General features: G+C 44.6%; 2 protein-coding genes across 2 annotated transcripts in view; both read right to left on the reverse strand.

Moving 5' to 3' along the window:
* The window catches only part of KIF21A (kinesin family member 21A), a 114416-nt gene extending 103600 nt beyond the window's left edge, over positions 1-10816 (reverse strand). Inside the window, 1 exon segment of the mRNA XM_031059012.1 lies at positions 10746-10816. Coding sequence (XP_030914872.1) covers positions 10746-10816 — 71 coding nt within the window.
* Positions 7143-11546, reverse strand: part of ABCD2 (ATP binding cassette subfamily D member 2) — a 43358-nt gene continuing 38954 nt past the window's right edge. Inside the window, exon 11 of the mRNA XM_031059013.1 lies at positions 7143-11390. Within this exon, the coding sequence (XP_030914873.1) occupies positions 11180-11390 (211 nt within the window). The 3' untranslated portion in view covers positions 7143-11179. The remainder of the gene's footprint in view (positions 11391-11546) is intronic.

Here is an 11546-nt window from a genome sequence, read left to right on the forward strand (position 1 = left end):
GTCCCTGGCTGGCAGTTCCACCCCACTGCTCTGGCTGGGGAGTGGCTCCTTCATCTCTTTCTTGGTTGACTTCATGGCAGCCCTTGCACAATCCCTGGAACTACTGCCAGGCATCTCTGTTATGTGAACACCCTCAGAGCTCTTATGTACTCAGTTTGAAACAGACTTCAAAGATGAGTTGCTTCTAGTCTTCAAAAGAAAGTTCTACTGCCCCAGAGGGGAAGCATTCCCTGGCTTCCCTCTTGCCCAGCTTTCCCTTTCCTCCATCCCACTGCTGGCTTTTTGCTCCACTGAAGAGCAGCTGCCCTTGCTGAGCCTTTAACCTCAGCCCATCAGTGTGAGATAGGAGTGGTGTTTCCTCCTTCCCCAGTCACTTCCCCCATGCAGGGCCTGGGCAGAGCAGCAGGGTGCACTGGAAGTGCCCTCAATCCAGGAGCCCTGCAGGACACCCCGGGATGCTGCTGGCCTCAGCCCCACACCTTCACTGGGGCCAGAAGGACATGGTGTTTGGGGAAGCCAGGCTGGCAGCTCTGCTTCCAGAACAGCACAAATGCTTAAGAACAGATCAGAGGAACTCACCTGTTTTCTCAGCAAAGCAAATTCTCACCCTTTTTATCACAGATCTCCTAAGAGCTGGGCTTCACCCTGCCCTGGGAATTCCAGTTCTGTGGAGGTAAATAAAGGACACATATACATCTTTTTTTTTAAAAAAAGGAACTTATTTTTGGTTTCACAGCCAGAGAATAAAGCCCAGAAATATGAACCACAGGTAAGGCCAAATGCAAAGCAATGCTGTGGATGTGTGCTGGGTAGGTACTGCCTGTGCTGTGTGGCAGCTCCCTGTTCTGGGACCTTCATCAGCACCTCCTCTTGAGAAAGATGTACCAGGGTGTAAACAGTTGTACTCAAAACTCCATGAATAAACAGAAGCACAAGAGGAAAAAAACTAAAATTCCAAAATTTCCAATTTCCAAAACACATGACCTCCCCTTATTTCACCTTGGAAGCCCAGAGTTGGGAGCATGTCCCTCTGTCTCTTGTCTTCAAACTCTGTGGTCTGTCAACAGACAGCCAGTGTCAGCGATCTCTGCAGCAGAAACCTGTCTGAAAGGGAGCTCTGACAGCCTCAGATCTGCTCTCCCTAGAAGCTCTTCTGGGCTAACCTCTTCAAAGTGCAGGAGGGACACACCATCTGCCTGCTGGATCAGAGGAAGAGTGCATGAGATTTAATTAAGATGATTTTGCCCTCCAGTCAGGCTGTTTAAAAATTAATTTTAGTTCTCCTGCCTCTTCCATTAGACTCATAAGCTAGAGGGAGCAATGTACCCCGAAGTATTGATTCTGCCTCTCAGATGGCAGTGACCTACATTCATGGGTGCTCAGCCCAGGACTGGTTGCTGTCCCACCACTCTGCAGACTGGAGGAATGAGCAAGGTGCTGGTGTGGATTAGAGGCAGAGACAACATTAATCCTTTACTTTCTTTTAAATGCACCATGATTCATTATCTCAGGCAGGATCCCATATCAGGTGCATTAGGAAAGCTTTGTGAGAGACAAGCTGAGGTTGTTTGATCAAAGCTCTGCCCTAGGCAACATGAGAGTTCTTCCCAGCCTACTACAGCTGGTTTCTGTACAGGCAGACGGCACCAGTTTGAGTGCTGGAATTGACTGGAAGGAAACTTCGATGTGTTTCATTCTTTTACCATTTTTTTTCCCCCCTCAGCTTATCAGTCATGTCAGTCCTACTCAACAAGGAGTAACTAAAGTCCAAATTCAATTCATCTTTGATTTGCACCTGCAAATCTTACATCATCCTCACTGCAGGCTTCCTAAGTGTGGCAGATGAGTATTCAGCTAGGAAAATGTCAGCCTGGAAGAGATAAAGTCATGAAACTCTTGGGAAATGTCGTGGTTACTGAGCCTTGCCCACAGCAGTGCTGCTGCAATGAAGTAATGTAGTGTGCAAACTGTGGGGAAAAGAATTTGGGAAGGAATTTAGGATTTGTGAATAATTTTGACTTAAAATCTCACCAATTAAATATGCAGTGTATTGCATAGTCAGTCACTCCTAAGAGCAACTAAGCATCTGAAAATTATATTCACAATCAAAACTGTTAAGTGCCTTCACAATGTTAAGGGCCATGAATCCAGTCACTATTTTATGTATTATGCCTGAAAGTAATGACAATTTCTTAGCCCACTAATGGCAAAAGGGGTTGCACGTGTCATCACTGGAACTCACTCACTATCAATAGTGATAGTAATTTCTTTACAGGAAATTACTGCAAAGGAAGCAAGCCTGGATTGGCAATGCTGTGCTGATAGGAGTCTGCAAACTCAGCAGCAACGTGGCCTCTTTCAAGTTCCTCTCTAATAATCTAATCAGGGTCATTAAGGAAACCTTTTTAGAACAGCTGAGTGCCTGCTGACTGGTGACTCTGAGCTTCAAAGTTCAAACATTTGCTTTGTTTAGTTTCCCTGACATGCTCTGTGTTCACCAGCAACAAATTTGGCTCCACTGCTCAACGTGGTGTTCAACTCAGCATCACATTTCATTCCTGCCAGAAGCCCACAAGACTGGAGCTCTAGCAGCACTTTCCAAACAGCTTTCCTGGGCCTTAGCATTACATGTGGAACAGGAAACATGAAAAAGAGACAATACACAAGAGCTTGGTTATTTGTGTCTGAATCTGGTGCTCAGTCAGCTGCAACACCATCTGGTTGAGCTAAAGAAGTAAGACAGAAGATGAAGAACTCTCCCAGGTCTGGAGTATTCTTGAATGCTCACAGAGTGCATTTCTGGCAAAACTCTCAGCCTGAAAGTTCTCCATGGCACGCAGCAGAGTTCTCACCTGAGCCACTGTGGGTGAGGACTCATCTTCAAGGGCAACAAAGCAAATAGTTTCTGCTCACACACGCCTCATTCTTCAGGAGAGCGTGTAGCTGTGCCTCTTCTCCCTCTACCCACAAGGAATCAAAAAAGCCTTGAAAAGATTGTGACAGTCAGATAGGATTAAGGCACAAGCCCAAATAGATTGTAGCCAGTCTGAGACCTGTTTGGGCAGGTGGGTGCAGACAGCAGAGGTCTGCTGGCCGTGCTCTGGGCTGCAGGCAGCCCAGCATGGTGTTCTGCCTGGCACTGGGTGAGGCAGGGCAGCTCCTTTCCTGAGGGAAGGAGTGAGTGCCTTTCAGGGTGGGCAATGCTGACTGAAATGTGCTTTCATGGGTGCTGGGGAGGGGCAGCTCAGGTCTGTCTGTACTTGCTCCCAACAAGTGCAGGAAAAGAGCAGGAGAGACTCGTCCTTCATGGCTCCAGGTCTTCAGTGCTTTCCTCCCAAGCTCTCTGAGCAGCAGAGCTCAGCAGGGTGGCTGTGTTGTCCATGACAGCCTAGGGTGCTGCAGTCTCCTGACTCCAGCAGCACAGGAGTTCCCACTTTCCTGCTGGCCAGGAGGGATGGATTTGGCACCACTCAACACAAGCCATAGATGCCATCAAACAGCACCCTGTGCCAAACAGGGACCTTCTGCTGGAGCACCCCAGCACCCATTGGAGTAAAACCTGTCCTGGCTTCATTAGAGTCTGAATTCTTCCAGCTTCTGCATCTCATTTATGTCTCTTGCAGCAGCATAAGGCTCTGAATTAGCAAAGTAAACACACATCTTGAAGCACAGCTTTAAACAAACTGAACCAAAACGCTTTGAACATGGCCTTACACTCACAGCAGACTAGGCAGGTATTTAGTGATACAGCCTTAAGCTATGTCCTAGGTAAGAACATTATTTGGGCCCATCTGGTTTGTCTCTAAGATGCCCTTGAGAACTCCAAACTGCCCTGGAAATTTGGACAGGCAAAATAGGAGTGAAAGTCTAGAGAGTGCGAAGATTTTTTTGGCAATAATCCTTTTTTGGAGGGGAAGAGGTTGGAAAGTTTGGGGCCCATGCCAGTGCAGTAAGCTCTGTTTTCCCAGAGGTACTCAGAGAAGCAGAGGAGCACCTTGGTGGTGTCCCAGCTCTCACCAGAACAGCTCCATCCTTGCCCAGTGTCAGAGCAGGGGAGAGGGTCTCAGGAAATTGACAGTACCACATCAGATCAATTACAGGAAGATCTACCAGGCTCATTTTTTAGAAACAAATACTTTTTAATACCTTTAAAACTGATGTTGGCACTGGTTGGTTTTTTGGTTTGGTTTTTTTTTCCTGGTTGTTAATTAAATCCTCTGCCAGACAGAAGCAGTTTTCAGCCCATGACTTGAAAGAGGAATTGAACCTACTTTCAGAAATCCCTGGAAAGAAGTCCTTTCAAAGGAAGTGCAGTCATTCTCCCAGGCTGGATTACCTTGCCTCCACTTTCATCTTGGTGTGAAATACATTATTCACTCTTTTTTTCACCCATAATAATTTAAGCCAGACTCTAATAAACAGAGTCCTCATCCTCTGATGCTCAGCAATGAGCCACATGGCACATACATAAGGGAACATTGGCAATTAGACAGGAGTTGAATTCTCTGTAACATGATTACAGCACAAAAATAGGCCAGCAAGAGACTGCAACAGCACCTCCTTGTATGCTCATTTTGCACCAGAAAGGATATGGCAATTTTCAGAATTTTCCTTCTGTGGCTGCCATTTTATACTGCTTATAAAGGGATTTTGGTTGAATAGCAGAGCTCAGACAAGGCATGCTGTTATTTAAGAACAGATTATATGTGCGGGTTTCCTAGAAATACTCCAAAGGACACTATAAAAAGGCAATTGTGTGTTTCTGATGAAAACTGAGGGCTAGGATTAAAAGAGTATTATTTGTTTTCCACAAGAATGAGCTGTGTAAGTTTTAAATCAACCTGGCTTTTCAGGCATAAAGGGATGCTGGGAAGAGTTTGCTCAGTGCAGGAGTGCCCTGTTCCTGCGAGTGTACATCCAGCAGAACCCAGCTTTACCACTACCAGCTGCTGCACCTCAGTACCTTGCTTTAGGACATTGCCAGCTGCTGCATTTTAGTTGTGCAGACACTACTCCTTGAGACTTTTCCTCAAATGTTTGGATCTATAAAAAAAGCAGATATATTAGACAGGACCCCCCTCACTGCCTCTCTTCCAGCACTTGCCATCAGAGGCACCGCCCCAGATGTCTCAGTGCTGCATCCATCCCAGCAGGGACAGAAAATGGGACAAAAGGGTGGGAAGGAAGACTCAGTACAACACATGTAATAAAGATAGAGATCTCCAAACACACCAGCACAGCAAACACCAACGGATAAAGAAGTATCTCATAAACTTGATGTATTTATAGCACACTGTGGCTACAATTGAAGAGAACATTTTAACTGAGAACAAGAATATTGGAATTACTGAATGCATTTTTTTTTTGTTGCTGTAAATATTAAATAGATTGAGTTTGCTTCAATATCATATTATTTAGGTAAGAATCCTAATTCCCAAAGACTCAAGTTTTTATAAAAACCATTATGAATCTGATCTATTTGAAATGAAACTCTAAAATCCAACAAATATGAACTCTCTTTCAAAGACATTTCAATCTAAATTACTTTTATAACAATTTTTTTTCAGGCTAGAGTTGATCAATAAATGAGTGGGTTTGGATTTTTGTGTTATCCTAGAAATGCTCTGTCAGAGACACCTTTGTATGTTTGATGACAACAAAAGAAAATTAATGTACTATTTCACAATTGCTTTATTTCCAAGACAGGTTTCATTATTCTCTTTTTCTAACATCTGGCTCCTCCCATTGACTCTTCTGGACTGTTTTTTTTCCCAGAGCTCATCCCAGCCTGGTGTTTACTGGGAGCCCAGCCCCAGGACCCAGCTGGCTCCTCAGCCCTGCATCAGCCACCATCACAATCTCTTTCTCCCTTTTTTAATTACCTGGTTAAAACCAGATTGTTCAGACACATCAGACTTGCACTGAGTCAGTGCAGTATTTTTTAAAAGTCACTGTTATGCTCTCAGAGATGGTATCACATTAGGTTAAAGACACTAATTTAAAAAATACAAAGCAGGTGCAGCAGAATGTGCTATAATCAGAAATAATACAGAGACAGTGTTAAGAAGTTCTTCCAGATATTCCCCACCTAATAGAAAATTTCACCTGTGGGAAGTCTTTGAACACCTTTGCCCTGAATATTTCCTGAGTCCTTTTAGCTCCCATGATGCAAGCCTTGCTGTTCCCTCTCTTCTGGGGATACCTAACCCTTGGGCAGAGGCTCAGGACTTTGACACTTCACATCAAACCCATGGCACCAGTGCTTCTGATCAGAAAGCAGGACTGCTCTCCAAGGAGCGGGCACCAAAGCATTTCTTGTCAAAAAAGGTGAAACTGAAGTGCAACCTCAGCTTTCAGCTCACCTTTTCCACTACCACAGTTTGATGCATCAGCCCCAGCCTGGCCCTACAGCCTGCCCAGAGACCCCCAGAAATGAATTTCTCATTGCTCATGTCCTGGACTTCACTGTGCCAGCGCTCTCCCTCTGAATGGGTGCAGTGGCTGCAAGGGAGGCACAGGGGACTGGACTCCAGTCATCCTTAAGAATCTAATTCTCAAGTGACCACCATCTCCACTGGCTCTTCCACTGCACAATCCAGGTCCTGTACCACAGAGTACCTCACAGCTGGAAAGGGGCTGGACACAAACCAGCTCTGGGTCAAGGCTGCTAAGGAGCCAACCATTGCCCTCACACTCCCTAAGGAAAAACTGCCTCTTCTGCTAGGCCATTGTGAGCTCTTGCTTGTTGATTATTTGTGGCTGATGCTCTGTGCAGAACTGTGTCTTACAAAAACCCTAACAACCTTTGGGAGTGATGCTGCTGCTGATGCTGCACTGCTGACAGGGTCCTCTGGCTCACTGCTTGGTGTAAAAGCCCCAGCAAGGGGTGGCAGCTCTTGTCACCTTCCTGTCATCAATCAGGTACACACCGAAGTGGATGGCACAAAAAATGAGAAACCTCACAGCAGCCTTTGATGCCAGCCTGACCTAGGAATGAAATACTTGTTTTAACTTGAAAATGCACAGCATCCACCCCAGCTTTCCTGCTCCATCACAGAAACAAGGGTTGGGAAAGGACTCCCAGAGCACATGCAGGCAGGTCCTGACTGCTTTGTGAATGACTCATAAGGAACACTGTAAACTGAAAGTAAATGCAACATGTTTTATTTCAGATTGGAATAAATTACAACTGTAAAGCATATTTTATTGCTTTATAAATTGTCTGCTCTTAAAAGGCATTAATATCAAACATAAACAAAACAAAGACACATTTGATTAACAGTTCAGTTCTCCTAAGCTTCATGAACAGCTCAGTAGGGGGATTTCTTTATATGATTGGCTCAGAAATTTGACTTTGACATGCATTATCACCATTCATAAGTTTGAGTGGACTGTAGATGTGTTCATTTGCTTTAAGATATAATTTTCTCTAAAATATCCCATTTAATACCCAGTCCTTCATTCCCTACTCAAACACAAATGCCACTGCTTTTGAAAAATTCCTTTAAACATACATGGGAGGTTTTCTGTCCCTGCAGAAGGAGGACTTCCAAGTCCAAACCAGGAATGAGTCTGACCCCAAAACTAAGTAAAAACAAAGTCCTCCCAGGTTAAAATAGTGAAATTCCATGCACAGAAGTTGTGTCCTTTCATTCTGAACATTCTTGCAAAAACACTCTGCATTATCTACACACACTCCACTGAAGAACTCATATTTTTGTAGTACAGATACTACCTGCCTGAAGCAGGTAATAATTTTGCCCATCACCTGTGCAAACAGACTTCTAGGTGCAAACAGCCCCAGGCAATCCAGTGTGCCCTGAGCCCAGGGGAGTGAGAGGGTGCTCACAGGGCTGGGTGCGCTCAGCACTGGGCAGCACCCAGCCCTGAATGCACAGACACCATGACAGGGTCTGGCTAGCTTCAGATAGGTATGACAGGCAGAAAGGAGGCTAAAAAGTCATGGCCTCAGCCTCCTGGAGAGCCACAGCTCCTCAACACCAAAAAGGGAATGAACATTCATAAGCAGCTCTCATTGCACCACAAGAAAGCTTCCACCAAGGTATCCTGTCCCACTCTGACCCTCTTGCATGGCCAGGGCCATGTGTCCCCCATGCCCTGGCTCCAGAACAGTTCTCCATGAGCCATTCCTGAGCAGGGAACATGCACCTCTGCTAGGCTGGGCCCAAAGCAGCACAAAATGAGCTGGACTATGCCATGTAAAACTCTCCAGAAACAGAAACGGAGACTCCAGTCTCAACTAGCCCTTGGAACAACACAGAAAGTTTGCAGAAAATACCTCCAGGGCAGCTTCTCTTCCTGCCACAAAACTAACTTGAAATATAACGAGGCCCTAGTAGAGAAATTCCTTCTAAAACCAGCTAGGTATCACTCAGGAAGTTCCTGTTTAGAGAAGTGTTTCTTCTCATAGTGGCCTCTAATGTTCTTGCCATGCCTACTGGAGCACAAATAGCTGAGTGAGATGCTGGAGTATTTTACACCATACAGCTGAATGAGAATGGTTGTCTATTACTGGATCCAAGAAATAAATGTTGAACTTCAAAGAAAATACTATTAGACTGATCCAGGTCTGATTTCAGTTTTCATCAAAATTTCGTAACATTAAAGTTCATAACATCAGAATTTCAGTAACATATATAAATTTCATATGTTTTATGTATAATCTCATTTAAGAAAAAAAAAACAGCAAACAAACTTTCTTCTACTAAACATGGTTTCCTCAGAAGAGATTTGTTTTGTGCTATGAGGGATATCCAGCTTTGATCTCTAAGGCATACAGCAGATTTCAGGTGCTGCCTTTAATGGCTCCCAGCAAGTCAAACACAGGGGCAGAGCTTTGGTGGGATATCTGGAGCTGTGCCAAACTGGGCCAATTCTTCAGCACCTTTCAGTATCCCACTCATTCAGGGAGTGGATAACCCTGGTTTAGCTCCCAGCCACATGTTAAAGTGCTTAATGGAGAGGTGGGGAACAGCAATGCCCCTTCCTCCACCTCAGGTCCCGGCTTGGGAAAGGCTTGTGGAAAGGTGGCTTTGGGGCTGCCTTGTGCTAGCAGGATGCACTGCAGGTGGGACAAGGGGAATGGTGTGCATGGTGTGCCCTGATTCATCTCATCTTAGAGAAACATCAATCAGAAACCTGCAAGCTTTTACACTCATCACTCATCTCGGTTATGCTCACTGAGAACAGATTCTTGGCTGACTTCTTTTTTTCCTTAGCAGTTATGAATTTTGCTTTGAAGATGAGAAAGGGGAAAGCTCACCTTGAGGGAGAGGGACAAGCACAGACATTTGCAAGTTAAAATGCATACATGTATCAGCCACCCCTGCAGTGACCTCCATCTGTGCTTTACGATACAACTTCTTATTATCTTGAACCTTAATTTTTCAGCCTTTTCAAAAGTTCCTAGGAGCATTCCTTTCTATATCAGTGAGATGTCTCAGGGGGCTCTACAGAAAAAAACTAATGAAAGGAACCAACTTTTGTCACCAGGGTAAATTACAGGGTTACATTCAAGCTACAGACACTGAAGGGAGCAGACCTGCTCCATTTTCTGGTGCAAATGCCATACCAAGCAGTGAGCTGAGCACACTGAGAAGGAATACTCAGCAAATCTGCTAAAATATTTCCCCTCTCCAAACAGCTCTTAGCAGTTTATGAACTGCCTCTCTCAGATTAAGAACAACAGACAGAAATCTTCTAAGGAATCACACATTTCTAGGGAAAAAAAAAAAACCCAACAAACTTCAGGATTGCTACATCTTGGCTAAGGCTCATTTGCCCATCTGCAAAGGTTCTTCCCCCTCTGATCTTCACTCCTGAGCTGCCCCTTTGCTGTGCACTTGGACTCAGAGAGAACAGGACCTCCTAAATACATTCATATCTTTATTCCTAATTCTCCAGCTTTTGCATTCAGCAAGGCACTCAGGCCAGCACTGTCTCAGGCAGCTCTGTTAAAGCAGCTTCTGACTGACTGGGGACCTGAACTGAAAAGCTGATGGGACAATCAGTGAGTGCATCTGAAAGCAGGCTGTTACCCAGTGCATTTGCTCACAGGGAGGGCAATGTTCAGCAACTCCACCAAAATATGGCAGGTATATTCATTAGTGGTTACCAAATACTCTAACTTATCACAGACCTTTGTAAGTGCTGAGCATTTCATTTGGCAGGACAGCCATGCTTGAGAATTCAGCATATTGTTAGAAACTGCCATTTCCTTCTCCTACAGCCCTTCCCACCACAAAGTGTCTCATGGAACAAACAAGTGTCTATACTGTGACTATGCCAATGGAGGAACTGGGTCAGACATGGATGCCAGCTGGATTGGACCCATAGAGAAGATGAATGATTTAGTCAAGCCAAAACTAAGTCACTTGATGCCAGGCCCAGTGCTCCATCCACACCACCAGAGGTTACTGAGTAAGGGACATAAATAATCCCCTGGAGGAACTGATGTATCATGAAGGGCAGAGAGCCTCTGAAGCTATGTAATGGCATAAAGCACAAGTATATTACATGTTTAGCTCTGTCCCTGCTTCTCTGTCATGAGGGCAGTGGCTTGCTCAGACAGTTGTCTTCTGGTCAGCCTATTACATTATTTCCTATGGAAATGCAGGTAAAGGCATGTATACTATTCAGTAGTAGAACAGAAATCTTGTTTTACATGGGCTGAGAGAATGTTTCTTATACCCAAATGAGATTTTTGCATGCATCTGCACACTCACCCAGACAGTGCCCCTGCTGTGCTCCATGCCTGAGTGTCATGCCCGGCTGCTCTGCGTAGCAGGCACGTCATACGCACACAGTGACCGGTACAAGAGCACATTCTGCAGGCCAAGTCTCAGGCAAAAATTCATCTATAAAACCTAAGAGTGTTGGTCGTTTCTTGCAGTGAATTGGGCTTTCACTAGGAATTAACATAAGCTTTAATGACTAATCTTATACTCTGTGCACTTGCTTATTTTCTTTTCACAGTTCAACCACTTTCCTCCCTAATACTAAAACACTGAAGTCTTACATAGCATTCAGAGCATTATTTTCTGCTGGCTGTGTTTTGCTATGCTCTAAGCCTCTGTCACAATGCATGCAAAGGATAATGGCTGAATTTGTAATGCTTTTAACTAAAAAAATACTTTTAAAAACATAAACCATAAATTATTTATTCTTCTTTGTCCATTGTTTTAAGCACTGAATCTTCTCCCAGGATTTTACACAGTTCATTGAGTCTCTGCTGCATTTTAGGAATTCCTGCAAGCTGGGATTCCAGTCTCTGTTTTTCCTCACTCAGTGTCAAACGGATAGCGGTGTCCAGCTGCTCGAAACGCCAGCCACCTTGTCCATCAAACTGCAGCAAGTGAGTGTGGTACTTCCTGCAGCAGAAATTGAAACATTAGTAATGGCTCAGGGAACAGATGCTTCCTTCTTGCATGCAAATTTGGATGTATGTGTCTCTTTTCAAAGGTGCCTCTAAGGAATTTGAGCTGTCCAGTTCTGGATCACTGGGTAAGACTTTTTTCTTCAATGAC

The sequence above is a fragment of the Geospiza fortis genome, unplaced genomic scaffold (genome assembly GCF_000277835.1).
Source record: "Geospiza fortis unplaced genomic scaffold, GeoFor_1.0 scaffold424, whole genome shotgun sequence".
NCBI classification, from domain to species: Eukaryota; Metazoa; Chordata; class Aves; order Passeriformes; family Thraupidae; genus Geospiza; species Geospiza fortis.